This window comes from Mobula hypostoma, chromosome 4 (genome assembly GCF_963921235.1).
Source record: "Mobula hypostoma chromosome 4, sMobHyp1.1, whole genome shotgun sequence".
Classification (NCBI taxonomy): Eukaryota; Metazoa; Chordata; class Chondrichthyes; order Myliobatiformes; family Myliobatidae; genus Mobula; species Mobula hypostoma.
The window spans coordinates 39,398,207-39,415,059 of NC_086100.1; the positions used below are offsets into that span (position 1 = coordinate 39,398,207).

The following is a 16,853-nucleotide window of genomic DNA, read 5'->3' on the forward strand; positions in this document are numbered from 1 at the left end:
CTCCAGGTTTTTGAAGCTGTTATAGACAGTCCCTCAAAATGGATTGTCTGCACCTTTTGAAAAGTTCGGTGGCGTGTACATCAAAGTTTGAGTAAATTCCTGATCATCCTATAGATTAGGGGTTGCCAACCCGTCGATCACGATCGACCGGTTGATCTTTGAGACTTTCCCAGTAGATCCCGAAGAAAAATCAAAAATAAATACACAAATACTGTTGTAATGTGAGCATTATAAAAGTAAATAATACTAATTAGGATAATGGTAATATAGCAATATTTTCGCTAAAAAGCCGTTTGTAAAGAGAGATTGTTTCCGGGTTGCGGGGGTTTAGTTCCGTTCTTTCTGCCCAGTGCACATGTGTGTAGCACCCCAGCCATGCACCGCGTTTTCAGCGTAGCCTGTGCTGCATCAAAGTGACCAATCAGATTAGATAAAAGTACTGACTGTCGCAAACATCAATATGGCAGTGGTCTCCAACCTCCGGGCCGCGAAGCATGCAGTGGTGCAGCGGTAGTCGGGATGCACACAGCACATCTTTAAGAAAAAAAGGCCGAAATAAACAAGCTAATTAATTAGGTGCCGCCCGGCACGTAAATGTCGGCTCAGATCAGAGGCGACGCAATCGGCAATCGCTCATGATATCCTGATAGCATAGCGGAGGCTCCATGAAAGAAGGTGAAAACATACAAATTCCATCCAGAATGGGAAGAGGAATTTCTATTTACCTTGGTGAAAGACAAGTGTGTATGTATGTTGTGCCACCAAACACAAGCACTGACTAAAAGAGGGAATCTGGAGCGGCACCGCAACACCAGCCACCAGGAATTTAAAGACACCTACCCCGCCTCCAGCGCAATTCGTGCCTGGAACGTTGAGCTGAAATCGGGGTTGAAGGCCCAGCAATTGTTTTCCACAAAACATGCTGCTCAAAATAAGGCTGCTATTGAAGCATCATTTCGTGTAAGTCACCTTTTGGCTAAACACAAGAAGCCTTTTACAAATGGCGATTTATTCAAGGAAGCAATGATCATTACCACAGAGACTGTTTTTAATGACTTTAAAAACAAAAACGGCATCACAACCGCAATATGTAATATACTGCTTGGCCCTGCAAGGAGGGTAGAGTCACCATCGGAGGACGTGAATATTTTTCACGACAGTTCGATGAATCCCTGGATGTAATGCGACAGCTCAGCTTGTATTTGTCAGAATGGTTTTCCAGGATTTTACAACAAAGGAGGACTTCCTCAATCTTTTGCAATTAAAGGAAAGAACGAGAGGTGAGGATATTTACAATGAGTTTAAAAAAATATGTTCGTGAAAATGACATCCCATTCATAAACTCGTGGCAATTACTACTGATGGGGCCGAGCAATGCACGGTGTGCGCGTTGGTTTTATACCACTAAAAGTCAGTGCCTACTTCAGGTCAACTTATCTATGTGAAATTGCATTTTCACAGATGAAAATTATTAAATCTAAGTACAGGAGCTGACTTACTGACGGACACCTTACTAGGGTTGCCAACTTTCTCACTCCCAAATAACGGACAAAAGTAGCAGTCGAATCCCGGGACATTTGTGTTTATCCCGAGAAGGACTACCATGACCATGAAGCTTTGCACGGGCACCTGTGTGCGCATGCATGTACGTGCCGTTTTTTTTTTTACACCACGAAATGGTTTTGGCGTAATTTTCATTATTTCTACTTTATATAGGCTGTGTATTTAACATATCATTCCTGCTTTTACTATATGTTAGTGTTATTTTAGGTTTTATGTGTTATTTGATATGATTTGGTAGGTTATTTCTTTGGGTCTGGGAATGCTCAAATTTTTTTTCCCATATAAATTAATGGTAATTGCTTCTTCGGCGTAAAGCATTTTGGCACGAAAGTTTCGTAAGAGCGTTCTACCTTAGCGGGTGGAATATGGGACAGTTGGCAACCCCACACCTCACAGACTCTCAGACTGGCTGTTTGTAGTTATGAGCCAAATTTCAGGGAACTAGCAGAAAGTATTCAGCCCCAGTCATCACACTGAGTGGAACAGTCAATTTTTATTCATTTATTTTTCGTGTTGAAATAAAATTAAATAATGAAACTTAGAATTAGAGGTGTGAAGTATTGTAATATTCTTAAAGAAAGACAGCTATGGCCTGTTTGATATGCTAGTTACAGTGTTTTCTTGTTTGAATTAATTTGAAAGTTTGACAAAAGTATTTTGTGTAATTCAAATACAATTCACCCAAATAAAAGGCCTCAAATTGGAAGTACAATCTGAGTTGTTTTTAAACGATTTAGTAGGTAGATCTTGCCTTTCACTGAGGTCAGACTAAATGGCCTATAATTTACTTTCTCTGCCTCTCTCCCTTCTTGAAGAGTGGAGTGACATTTGCAATTTGCCAGTTTTCTGGAACCATTCCAGAATCTAATAATTCTTAAAAGATCATTACTCGGGCCTCCACAATCTCTTTAGCCACCTCTTTCAGAACCCTGCATTGTACGTAATCTGGACCAAGTGACTTATCTACCCTCGGACTTCTGTTTTCCTCTCTAGTAATGGTAACTTCATGACGTCTGACATGTGGAACTTCCACCATACTGTTAGTGTCTTCCACAGTGAAGATTGATGCAAAAGGCTTATTCAGTTCATCCGCCATTTCCTTGTTCACCCATTACTACCTCTCCAGCATCGCTTTCCAGCGGTCTGATATTCACTGTTGCCTCTCTTTTACACTGAATGTATCTGAAGGAATTTTTGGTATTCTCTTTGATATTATTGGTTAGCTTACTTTCATATTCCATCTTTACCTTAATAACTTTTTAGTTGCCTTTTGTTGATTTTTAAAAGATTCCCAATCCTCTAAATTCCCACTAATTGTTACTCTATGCCCAATCTTTGGCTTTTTTGACTTCCCTTGTTAGCCTCGGTTGTGTCATCTTGCCTTTAGAATACTACTTCCTCTTTGGGATTTGTATACCCTGTGCTTTCTGAATTGTTTCCAGAAATTCCAGCCATTGCTGCTCTACCGTCATCCCTGCTGTGTTCTTTTCCAGTCAATTCTGTCCGTCTCCTCTCTCATGTCTCTGTAATTCCCTTTACTCAAGTGTAATACTGATAAATCTGATCTCATCTCTGTACCTCTGACTATAAAATGACCTATCAACACTGCAGTCCTCTTCACCTCTCTGCTGTTCTGAGCCACAGCACCAGACTCAGTGCCAGGGACCTGATCACTGTGGCTCCCCTGGTAGGCTATCCCCCTCAATAGTACCTGAAGTTGAAAACTTATTACTGAGGTGAAGGCCATAGTTGTACTCTACACTGGCAGTGCATTTTCCTCCTTCCTCCTGACAGTCACCCAGTTACCTGTCTCCTGCAATCTAGGGGTGACTACCTCCCTGTAGCTCCTGTCTTTCACCTCCAGATTCTCTTGAATGAGTTGAAGGTCATAGAGCTGCAGCTCCAGTTGCTTAATATGTTCTCTCAGGAATTGTAGCTCAGTGTACCTTGTGCATATGTATTTGTCTGGGAGACTGGAGGTCTCTCAGACTTCCCACAACCCATAGAGTACAATACACTGCCCCTGGAACCATTCTCACTAAACTACAATGCCCTAGCAAATGAGAAATGAACAAATACGAACAGAAAGAATAATTTACAAGATATTTAACCTCACCCAAACCAGATGAATTAAAGCCACTCTTAAACACTGACACACTTAAAAGAATGGCTGTTCTGTTTGTACTAGAGTTATTTTCATTGGCCCTTTCTAATGAATCCCTCTTGCTGATTGGTCATTCCTCAACGCGGAGAAACTGCCGCGAAGCTCTGCCTTTAAAAACTGAACTCGGCCTTTTCTCCTTGGAGTGACGGAGGATGAGAAGTGACCTGATAGAGGTATATAAAATGCTGAGAGTCATTGATCATGTAGTTAGTCAGAGGCTTTTTCCCAGGGCTGAAATGGCTACCACAACAGGGCACAGGTCTAAGGTGCTTGGGAGTAGGTACAGAGGAGATGTCAGATGTCTCTGTTTTTTACGCAGAGAGTGGTGAGTGCGTGGAATGGGGTGCCGGCAATGGTGGTGGAGGCAGATACAATAAGGTCTTTTAAGAGACTTTTGAATAGGGACATGGAGCTTAGAAAAATAGAGAGCTATGAGTAACCCTAGTAATTTCTAAGGTAGGGACATGTTTGGCACAACTTTGTGGGCCGAAGGGCCTGTATTGTGCTATAGGTTTTCCATGTTTTTTTTCTAAATCTCGATCACGGTCCTTATTGAAGGGTAGTTCTTTTTATGCACCCCTGACATTGATTGTCCAACTCAGAGGCACAGATAGTAAATTTTTACCTCAGATCATGAATGTTTTGAACTCTAGTTCCTTAAACTTTTGTAGAAGAGAAACTTTTATTTTTAAGGTGAAGGTAGATAGATGATAAACAAGAGTGAGAAATTACTGGATAAATAAGATTATGGAGTTGGACTTGCAATCAGAAGTAATATGACAGTCATAATCTATGTTAAGGGGTGGAGATGACTTGAGGGGCCGAGTGGCCTACTACTCCTAATTCGTCTGTTTGTATAACAGTGGAGATACAAATAGCTTGTATCAAGTTACAGACAGCTCAAAGCAAAATCAGAAGCTTAATATTGTCAATTTAAATCGAATGAAAGACTAAAAATAAGTCCTGTTGGAAAATCCAACTGTAACCTAGCTCACCGAATAAAAGATATCCATCTTCGATATTACGTTGTTGTCGTCATATAAAGCTGATGTTTTTGTTGTTGCCTTTTATAAAAGTCATTTTGTGTTTCCTAAACTGCATTAGTTTTTGGGCACTTAGTTTCCTTTTGTTCTGATTGGCAGTTTAGCAAGTCTAAGACAGGCGGATAGTATTGTCATCCTTCTTTTGGGGAGAGATATTTCCACCTAACTGGATTCCTTTTTATTCCAACACTTGCAGAAGTCTTTGTCCTTTTTTAGCTTTCACTTTTTTTTCTTAATACCACTAACTCATTCGGAAATATTATTGCAAAGGTGCTGGTACTTTTACAGTCTTCTAGGTGTGATCAATTTTGATGTATAATGTGAGAACTGGAGGATATCTGATCAAGATCTTAAATTTTGGAACCAAATACTGGTTTCACTACATGCCAAGTCTCAATGGGGATCACCAAATTTTAATTCTATATATCAAATGGTGACACCTGATTACCATTACTTCTAGGGGCATAATGTGGTGTATCACGTTAATCTTTGAGAGAATAATGCAATAGAGATGGGTTGGGTACTAAATCTGTGATTCAGTTGTTATTTGTATTCAATGCTGCAGTCAGTAATACATCAAACCAGTTGAGAAATAAGTTCTTTAAATAGTTTTTTTTTAGAAACTTAATATTACTACAGCAGTATTACATTTGTTCAATGGTCTGAAAAAAGTCATTTATTTAAAATTTAATTTTGAGGAATTATCATAAACTCCCTTCATCTGGGGGTTTTGATGCATTTTCAGTCTGTTAGGAAGCATAGCTTGCTGAACTAGGTTGGTGAGTTTTTCCATTGTTATTTACATGCACCTCTAATGTTGCTTCTCAGACCCCTGTACTATTTTCTTTTAAATGAATGGTCTATTGAGAGAATTATAACATATTTACTTTCCTTTTATGTAGGATCGGAGTTGCATTTGCAGGATCTGATGACAATAGTGTAATACTTAGCACATTTGGAAAGACTGAAAGGTAACATAAAACTCCAGATGTGCAGATGACCTTAATGTGTTGTTTCAAATGGTAGTACAAAATTTTAAATTCTGGTTTCTCAAGTCTCGAAATGAACATTTTGGTTTTTTTTTCTCACTGTATTTCCTCAATTTTATGGTTTCACTGGTATCACATTCTCATGGTCATGTTTTGCATGGATAATCATTATCAGATGGCTATTTATAGGTATTACAATACCCAATTCTATATCTGTCCAATATCTGCATGCAGACACATCTTACCCATAGAAGTGTCTGGATTGCAATCAAACTGGCTTCCAGCTTATGTTACTGTAATAATATTGTCTCCCAAGGCCAATTGGGTTGTTCCCGAAACTGTCTTGAATGGCGTTGAATTTCTCACTATAATAATTAAGTTTCAGAAACCCAAGATTACTATGTTAGTATACTTAAAATATCTTAACACTGCAGTATTGGCACCAAGCCTCCACTTACATGGATTCTATGAATGTTTTCTATCATTACTCAATTATCAGCCACCATATTCTTATCAGTACTGAAACTCCCAGTGTGGCGGTAGCCCTGGTGAAAGGTTATTCATTAGCTCATTGAAATATATATGCCACTGTATGAACATGAGATAAAAGCAGAAATGATAACTAAAAAGACAAGTCTCAGATATATATCTAAGTTTAAAAACTCCTTAATTCCCTATTACTTTCTTTTTGCTTTCTCCCTTTTTGCAGATACAAACTACTTGATGTTTTAGAGTTTGATGCAGATCGCAGGCGAATGAGTGTGATTGTTGAATCACCAGAAGGTACATTGGTGTTGCATTCTAACTGATGAATTTGAGAGCACCAAATGTGTGAATACATGGAATAGCTAAAATATTTAATTATTATGGAAATACTCAGCAGATCGAGCTGCATCTATGGGGAGAGAAACGGCTAACGTTTCAGATCAAAGAGCTTTCATTACTGGTCTTTGTTAGTAGATGACAACCCTTGTTGGCATTGAATCCTATGGTTAATTAACTTCCAGTTAAGCAGTTGGTCTGATCATACATTTTAATAGCATGATTTCCCCAGTTGCTCATTTTATTTTATTGACCTTTTAGAAGATTTGCATACATACATAATGTATTGTTAGTGAATGTGTAGTCGTTCAGTAAATGTACATAGAAATATTTCTTCTTTTAAAAGGTGACAACATCTAATTTGTTTCAGGAAAACTGGTAATGTTCACTAAAGGGGCAGAATCCTCCATCATTCCGTTAGTAAAATCAGGGGCAGTATCTGTGATGAATGCACATGTGGATGAACTTGCTATGGTAAGTTTTGCATCTTTTTGTAGAATTATGGATTGTGAACTTGGGCTCTGCAATTCCTATTTATTTGCATTAAACAACTTCCTAATACTCAAATAAGAGCTGCCACTTGAATTCTGGAGGCAATCTTAGTAAAAGGATTAGTGTGGAACTCAAGGCCATTGGTAATTTGTGGAGTAGACAGATTATCTTCCAAATGCTGACTGCACAACTGCAACCCATATGGATATCAATATCCCTTTGCCTGTTAACCTTTGATGTATTTGGTTCCTACCAGGCTGCTGATAGAATATAAACAATATCATGCACTCTGACAAAATGGCATCCACTGTTTTTTTCCCAAATCTTTAACTCGACCGCAATTCTTGTCCCTGTATACTTTAGTCCTGTGTATAACCAAATCCAAGTGCAACCACTATCTGAGTCAGTGTCTGAGTTATAGCTGCATGTGCAAGACAACGTAACTGTATCTCTTCATCTTCACTGTGTTCTCTTCCTCCGTTGAAAGTTCCCATTCTTGGTTATCTGAAGAACAATGGAGCAATATTTGAGATATGCTGAGGGGAGAGGAGAAAAATATTGTGTACTTAAACATTTGCAACTTCAGAGTGAGAGTTTGCAACATGAGAAAGTAGTTGGATGGGTGAGTATGGATTAGCTATGCTTACTGCAGTCTTCCCAAGGAGGTTAAAGCATGTGAATCTGCTTGTTTTCCGGTCCCTTCCTGATTCCTTCTCTTCTGCACTTCAGTTACGGTGAAATGCTAAGTGACTGTTGTGTTATTTGAATAACGTCACTTTCATGGTTGTGAAGCCCTAAGTTGAGAGTTTGAGGCTTGTACTGGTTCTGCACGTGCAAAGATGCTATAAAGCATATCCATTACTGTATACGGTTGAGTACCGATTAATTGAAATTGCTAGGTAGGTGATGTAGATGTAACAGTTTGACCAGTGGGTAAAGTTAGTCATCCAGTAACTTGTCATTTGAAGGTAACAGTTTGACAAATTGTTAAATTTCTACACCAATATTTTGACATTAAGCAGCACTGCAACTCTTCAATGATAAGTGGACAATCTTGTTGCTCATCCTCTCGTATATAGCGATTGTTCAAAGTATCAGGGATCAAATCTGAGTTTCAAACACTGCAACGCATCAGGGAAGGGTAGAGTTACCTGGACACTGTTTCATGAGGCAGTCACACCTACTAGATTAACTAGTTTAGATTTAGTCTGTGTCCAGGAACAAGAGGGTGTGACTGCGAGTGAGGCAGGTAGGGGGATCCAAGACATAGTGCTGGAGGAGCCTCAGCCCTTGAGCTTGCCCAACAGGTCTGAGATTGTTGCTTCCTGTGAGATGAGAGTTGGGACTGTAGGAAGCAAAAAGGGAATGTGATTAAGGGAGCCATTCGGGGTGGGGGGTGGGGTAGAAGAGAAGAGAAAAGTAGTTGTAATTGGGGATAATTGTAGTCAGGAGAATAGCACGGTTCTCTAACGCAAGGATTGAGAGTCCAGAAGGATACATCATCTTCCTGGTGCCCTGGTTTGGGACGTCTCATCTGTCTAGCAGAGAAATTTGGAATGGGTGGGGGGGGGCATCCAATTGCCATGGTACCAATGATGTATGAAGACAAGGAAAGAGGTTCTGTTGAGGGAATTTGAGCAGCTAGGGACTAAATTAAAATGCAAAAAGATAATGATCTGTGGATTGTTACCTCAGCCACAACCAAATTGGTACAGTGTTAAATGTGTGGCATAAGTATTGGGGAAAGAGGAAGCCGTTCCAGTGGGACAGACTCATCTCAACTATGCTGAGACCAGTGTCCTGCCAATCACATAACTAAGGATGAGGGTAGAGATTTAAGTAAATACTAGGGGATGGGTTCAACAGTTTGGAAAAGTATGGATAAAGGAAAAGGGAAGGCCAGTACAGGAGAGGTCATGAAATAAAGAACAAGACAAAAAATTAGAACGGAATAAGTATTTAACTTAGGCAACATGGAGACAAAATTTTAAAACTGATGAATACTGGACTGAGGGTGTTATATTTTACTGTACATAGCACAGTTAGAAATTGGAAGATGACATCAGTATCACTGAGATGTGGTTGAAAGAAGATCACAGCTGGAAGCTTAAATTCCAAGGATTAGCGTAATGTTGAAAGGACAGGCAGGTGAGCAAAGGTAGGGGATGGCTTTGTTGGTAAAAGATGAAATCAAGTCCTTAGAAAGAAGTGAAATAGTATCAGCAGACATAGAATTCTTGGAGATGGAGTTAAGAAACTGCAAGGGTAAAAACTGTGCCTAATGGGAGTGCTGTGCAGGCTTCTGAACAGTAGCCAGGATGTGGGATACAGATTACAATGGGAGATAGAAAAAAACAGGCAACTCGAAATTTCAAGCAGGGTAGACAAAGGAGGGTCAGTGGATGTTCACTTGGATTCTCAAAAGGCATTTAACAAGGTGCTGCACATGAGGCTGCTAAACAAGATAAGTGGCCATGGTATTATAGGAAAGATACTAGCATGGACAGAAGATTGACAAGCAAGAGGCAAAAGTAGGAATAAAGGGGCCTTTTCTGGTTAGTTGCTGGTGGATTAGTGGTGTTCCACAGAGGTCAGTTTTAGGTCTGCTACTTTTAACATAATCTGGATGATGAATTTTATGGCTTTAAGGCCAAGTTTGTGGACAATACAAGATAGGTTAGAGGGTAGATAGTGTTGAGGAAGCAGATTAGGAGAATAGGCAAAGAGTGCTAAATTGACATAGTCTTGGAAAGTGCACAATCATGCACTTTGGTAAAAGAAGTAAAGGCATAGACTATTTTGTAAACGGGGAGTGAATTCGGATATCAGAGGTGAAAGAGAACTTGGGAGTCATAGTGTAAGATTCAGGTAGAGTCGGTAGTAAGAAAGGCAAATGAAATTTAACGTTCGTTTCGAGAGGACATAAAAGCAAGGACATAATACTGAGGCTTAATAAGGCATTGATCAGACCACATTTGCATTATTGTTAGCAGTTTTGGGCCCCATATTGAAGAAATAATGTGCTAACATTGGAGAAGGTCTAGAGGCAGTTTACAAGAATGATCCCGCGAACAAAAGGGTTTATGTATGAGCATTTGATGGCTCTGGACCTGTACTCACTGCAGTTCAGAAGAATGAGGCAAGGGGGGGATCTCATTTAAAATCTACTGAATATTGAAAGGCATAGATAGAGTGAATGTACAGAGGACGTTTTCAGTAGCGGGAGCATCAAGAATGAGAGGACACAGGCTAAGAATGGAAGGGCATCGTTTAGAACAAAGACACGGAGGAATTTCTTTAGCCAGAGGATGGAAAATCTGGGGAATTCATTGACACATATTGCTGTGGATGCAAACTCTTAGATATACAGTATTTAATACAGTGGTTGATAGCTTTTTGATTAGAAAGGTTCTCAAAAGTTATGGGGAGAAGGCAGGAGAATGTGGTTGAGAGAGAAAATGGTGGAGCAGACTCAATAAGCTGAATGACCTAATTCTGCTCCTATGTCAGTCTTGTGTTGAAATAACTTTTGAGAAAACTGCTACCCTTCATAGTTTCATTGCACCCCAAAGAAGAGTGGGTTTCCTTAAAATGGTGCTAACCATTTGCAGTGTTAGGCACTCATTAATGCATGTAGCATTGGGCAGTGAAGGGAGTGTTTGGGCATGCGAGAATTTGTTTAAATGCTCCTGTAATGCTAATTTAGCATGTTTGTGTGCAATGCAACGAATGGGCATGGGTTATCTGTATATTAAAATCCCACATCCAATGCCAGAAGAATCAGTTTTTCTCCCTGTTGTCTAGATGTTCTTGTGCTTTAAGATAAATCAAGTAAAATAAATATCAGCACAAATATTCATTTTCTGGCACCTTTACAAAATTGTAATTTTTTTTACTTGTTTAAAGTGAGTAAGCATCCAAGTGGTACACCAAGCTGAAGCTTGATAATCACTTCTCTACTTTCATCAGTATATTTTACCGTAGAAGCATAGGGCCAAAATTAATTCTAGTAGTAAACTGACAGCACTTGTTATCTTTTGATTCGCCACCTAAAGCCATTCCATTTTTACATTTCAAGGGGCTTCCTGGTACAAGACTGTGCACAATATAATCCCATTATATAGCCAGAACACATAACGGTCACAACTGGCTTGGATAATGCCAAGAGGTTTAAACAGCTATCAGTTAGAAAATGCTTTTGTACAGCCCTGAAACTTGAACTATTAAAAACTATTCAAAATAAATGAAACAATTACTTTAATGTAAAGAAAATACCTAGGCATATTCAAACATCTAAACATTTCCGTAAACTGAATTAATTAAAATATTTCACTATTGCTTACCCTTCACTCTCATAGACGCTTCTCTCCTGACGAAAGAAGTACCTGCTGGTAATTGCAACCAATTTCCACTTCTAGACCTCATTACGCTTCATTAGTGGAGTATTGTCAGTAAACCCCAATAGCTAACATATTCTGGACTCTGTATTCACATGTCATAAATGTAGTGACCCCTAATGCCACCGGAGATTTATCTCCAATTTTGCCCTTTTTCCAATTTTGATTAAATTTTGTGCTGGCTAAAATAGCCACTCTTAATATTGAGGTCTATATTTTCTCTCTCTCTTGGTGTAAAAGCTATGGAGTAGGTAAGCACATGAACAGCATGGTTACTAAAGTTTTTTGCTGTGTGTATGAAGGTGGTTGACATTGGTTGGTAATTTTGTTTAATGGTTGCTATAGTTTGTTCTGCTCACTTAGCAGTTGTAACATCTGATTTGTGTGGGGTGCCTCAGTAGTATAGCAGTTAGCATGACGCTATTACAGATCAGGCTGTTCCAGAGTTTGGAGATCAGTTTTGGCGCTGTCTGTAAAGAGTCTTTAGGTCCTTCCCAAGGAATGTGTGGGTTTTCCTCGGGTGCTCTGGTTTCTTCCCACAGTCCAAAGACGTACCAGGTAGGCTAATTGGTCATTGTAAATTGTCCTGTAATTAGGTTAGGGTTAATAAGGGTTGTGGGGTTGCTGGGGTGGCTCAAAGGGTTGAATGGACCTACTCCATGCTGTTTTGCTAAATAAATATTTCTTGGACTAGAACAGCTTGGGAAAGTTGAGCATGTTCTTAGCAGGTTTGTAATTTAAAACTAAAATATTGCACCTATTCATTGCTGCCTTTTTTCTTACACTGAAATTATTTTTGTTCTGTTTTCCACAGGCAATGATCCTTTACATAGATTAGCACAATAACTGCCACTATGTGTGGCATTTGTGAATTATTTTGGTTTACACATTTTGGGCATTCATTGCTAACAAGTTCCTCCCAAATCGGGTATAACTGTGAGAAATTAGCAAAATCCTCTGTCTTGCTCCAACATACCCCTGACTTCTAATAGCTATGTTACTTCACTATTAATTATACAAATGTCTGTATCTTCTAAGTGAGTTTTAAAATGAGTACCAGCTGGCGTGTGCTAATTGCTTAAATTAGCAATAGTTTGTTCAACAAGTGCATGACCTTCAAAATCATACAGAGATGACCCAAATTAATTTTATATTAGATTGTTAATATTCTTCAGACGAGAATGTATTCGATTTGTATGGCTCTTAATTTAAACTTGGGGTCCAGGCTAAAGGATTCTAACAACATTGCAAACTAGGAATTTTTAAACACTTGTAACTTCAGAGTTTAGTCATTAATTTAAATTTTGATCATTAAATCGGTACAGTACAGAATGAGGCCATTCAGCTTGTCCATTTGAGCTCTTTGACCAGAATAGTTAATTTGTTCCACTCCCTGTTTGTTCTGCCTTGTAAATTTTGTCTTGCCATGTGTTTATCCAATATACTGTAAAAGACCACACAGAATTTGTCTTCCTCATATCTGCAGGCAGTACATTCCAAATTCTGAGAATACATTGCATTTTTAAAATGGAGCTTTTTCTCAATTACTTTCCCCATTATCTTGTACGTGTTTCCTCAACTCCGACAGAAACAGCCTCCCCCACTACCCACTTTATATATTTATATCAGATCTCTCAAAGGAAAGCAACCCCAAATAACTCTATCCTACCTATACTTGTAACTGTAGCCTTTCATGCCAGGAACCATCGTTTTGATCCTTTCTAATGCTTACACATCCTTCCTATAATGAGGCAAGCAGAATGGATCACAATACTCCAGTCAGGGCCACCTGGTAGATTGGTATTCTTTATTCTATATTGCTTCCCCTCCCAGTAACATAATTATAAAGTAACAGGGCTTTCAGTTAAAACTGAGGTGTGAAGGAACTTTTTTCTCAGCAAGTGATGAATTTCTTGAATATTCTACCCAATTGGAGGTATTTGAAGAGGAGGTAGTTTAATTTGTGAAATTTCAGGGTAATCGGCATGGTGATGAACTGGCACAAAGAGGAGGTAGTCCAGAGACATATCGGATATGATCCTATTGAATAGGAGGTAGGCTTGAGGAGCCATATGGCCTGTTACTGCTCTTATTTTGGTACTCCTACCAAAATGTGAATTCTCGAATTCCTTCAAACTTTATCTGCTGCATTTTTGTCTTATTAGTTTACATGCTAATGCAATGTATCACTGTCCTCTCATAGTTCACAATACTGGACATGTAGAAATTACCACTCAAATACTTCCAAATTTATGTGGTTGCTTAAGTAAAAATAAAACAATGGCTGTGACACTGATCCCTGTGGAATGCCACTGTTCACCTCCCTCCAGTCTTTTTTAAAAAAAAGTCACCATAACACACTATTGGATGTTACTTAGTTGATTATGGCAAGTGATTATTTTTGATAATTTTGTTATACAGCACCTTTAAAATTCCTTCTAAAGTTTATGTACACTACATTAGCTGTATTGCTCTTGTCAATTCTATTAATTTGATTAAAAACAACTTCCCTTTAATTGATGCATGCTATTTTGTCTTATTCCATTTTCCACCTGGTGATTTTTAACCTGTTATAGCTTAATGTTTCTTGATGTTTTTCCACAACTGACAGTCCTTTTCTGAACAAGGGAGTTACGGTTGTCATTTTCCGGTCCTCCAGCATCACTTCTGTATCCAAAAAACAACGAAAGATTATGGACAGTGCATAGCCTTTTGCTCTCATATTTTTCTCAGGATATTAGGATAAATCCCGTCTCGGTCTGGTGATATACCTAATTCCTTTCCTAATACCTTCATGCTATGAATTTTTTAATGTATTATATCTAAAGTCCCAGTTATCTTCACTATTATTTTGGAAGTACCTTCTCCCCTCAAATACAGATGCTAAATACTCATTTAGTGCCTTTCGCTTCCCTGTGCAAGTCACATCAGTAAGTACCACACCTCTATGACTACCCTCTTACGACTTGTTTGCCTATAAAATACTGCTGGAATTTGCATATATTTCTGCAGCTGCTCTTTACACATACACTTTCTCAGACTCTCTGATCTTAAGTGTTCATTTCTCCTTTGATTCTTTCTTAATTCTTGCTGGTGTTAACAACTCGACACTAGACATTGGCAGTTTGTTTTGGCTTTCTTTTCTTTTTGATAGTTTGCATGCATATGGAAGTTAGAAGGCATGGATTCAACTCCCATCTCAGAGGCTTAAGGATATCAGTCAAACTAACATTGAAGTGATTTATTGACCAACCAATGCTACCCGTTCAAATGAGTATACGCAGCATCTAACTGCTTCTAGAAAAAGAACCCTCAGTCTCAGCTAGGCTGCTCAAATGCTTCTGGTCAAGCATGTTGCAGTGGTACTATTGTACCCAATCATCTGCTGTTCCCCTTGCTTTACAACAAATATCTTTTTTTTTGTAAGGCTTTGGAACATGTTGAAAATGTGTATATTGCTACATAAAAATAAATTCTGTTTTGTATTTTGTTTCTAGAAAGGATTACGAACGCTCTGTATAGCCTGCAAATTTCTATCCAAGCAACAGTATAAAGAAATAGAATCTCAGCTGCTCGCAGCCAGGACATCTCTGCACCATCGTGAGCAAGTTGTAGCAGATACTTTCAATATTATTGAGAAAGACCTCCACCTGCTGGGAATTTCTGGAATAGAGGACAAGTATGTTTATGATCTGACATTATTGTTAGTCTATGAACGTTTTCTTCATTATATTAAAGCTAATTATGCAAATATTTAGTGTTTTGAGTAATTTGATAATGCGATGAGAGAATTCTGTAGTTCAAAATTATGTACATTACTATAGACATTTCTGACTTCATTATTCTGCAGTGTTAGTACTTACGTTATATGAATTGAATTCAAAGATATACCAATATACTAGAATGTTTAAGGTCTTGAATTCGGGTTTAGAGTCTTTCAAAATCATTTTATCGGCTTTGCAGTTTATGCAAATCTGAAGATGAAGAATATAAACGGCAGATTTTGCATAAAGAGATAAATTGACATCTGACAGTTGTATAGTAAAATGAATGGCATATTTCATGCTAACCAATTCCCAACATGTTTGTTTAAAAATTCAGGTACCTGTACTGTCAGGAATTGCTGTTATTCTGGGCTCTGTGAGATGATCTTTTGCATACTGTTGTGACGAAGTATCAGAGTAAAATCAGGGATAATTCTTCAAGTATTGGCAATCTGTTTCTCTTCAAGAGTTTGTGATAATGGATGGAGGCACTAGAAAGACTTGCTATGCTTAAAGTAAAACAAGTCTGGATCCATTGTATCTTGGGCTTTGAAGGTAAAGATCTCAAATGTAGGGAGGACTGGAAGATTATGATAAACCCTTTTGCAAAGTGCCTGAAAACTGAAAAAGGACAAACATTACACCCTTCTAAAAGAGATGTGAGGATATTCCAAGCAAATGTAGATCTGTCAGCTTAAGCTTAGTTTTGGGAAGCTTTTTGAAACTATAATTACACTAAACGTTAATAGATATTGGAAAAAGTTTGAGTTGATAAAGGTGAGCTCAAGAAGGTTTCACTGACGCCTGACTAAGTTTAAGGTTATTTCTTAAGATTTGTCTGGAACAACATGAAAAGTCGTTGTTAAATGGCCCAAAAAAACTGTCACTATAGGTTAATATAGTTTGGAAGAGCTATTTTGTAAGAATATTACAAAATAGGTGTTCAAACATTCCAGTGGTCCAATCAACATGGAGAGCAGAGCACTGCAAATTAAATAAAATTACAGAAGTGGCAAGCGGGGCAGCCATTGTTGGGAGTAGGCCAGTGGTGAGACTAGGAGCGTCGAGGCATCGACGAGAAGAGGCTGAGGACAAAGAAACAGGTTAGAAGATTTGCTCTTGGTTGCCCATTGTACAGTGCAGGCAGGATGGCAGATATGGCAGTGGAATGCTCCTCCTGTAGGATGTGGGAATTCATGGAACCTGATAGTCTCCCTGATGACTACACCTGCAGGAAGTGCAGCCAAGTCCTGCATTAAGGAGTTGGATGAACTTTGGATCATTCGGGAGGCAGAGTAATTGATAGATGCAACTTTTGAGCAGGTGGTTACACCCAAAAAAAAAAGTGGATACTATAGAGAGTGCAGAGGAGATTTACAAGGATGTTGCCTGGATTAGAAAGCATGCCTCGTGAGAATAGGTTGAGTGAACATGGCCTTTTCTCCTGAAGCGACAGAGGATGAGGGGTGACCTGATAGAGGTGTATAAGATGATGAAGAGGCATTGATCATGTGGATAACCAGAGGCTTTTTCCCAGGACTAAAATGGCTAACATGAGGGGGTATAGTTTTATGGTGCTTAGAAGAAGGTACAAGGGGGGTGTCAGAGGCAAGTTTTTC

At 38.8% G+C, this 16,853-nt stretch overlaps 1 protein-coding gene across 3 annotated transcripts in view; it reads left to right on the top strand.

Moving 5' to 3' along the window:
* The window catches only part of atp11b (ATPase phospholipid transporting 11B), a 176,081-nt gene that overhangs the window by 81,258 nt on the left and 77,970 nt on the right, over positions 1-16,853 (top strand). For all 3 annotated transcript variants that reach the window (XM_063045662.1, XM_063045661.1, XM_063045663.1), the window contains exons 15-18: positions 5,673-5,741; positions 6,469-6,542; positions 6,952-7,055; positions 14,968-15,149. In XM_063045662.1, coding sequence (XP_062901732.1) covers positions 5,673-5,741; positions 6,469-6,542; positions 6,952-7,055; positions 14,968-15,149 — 429 coding nt within the window. The remainder of the gene's footprint in view (positions 1-5,672; positions 5,742-6,468; positions 6,543-6,951; positions 7,056-14,967; positions 15,150-16,853) is intronic.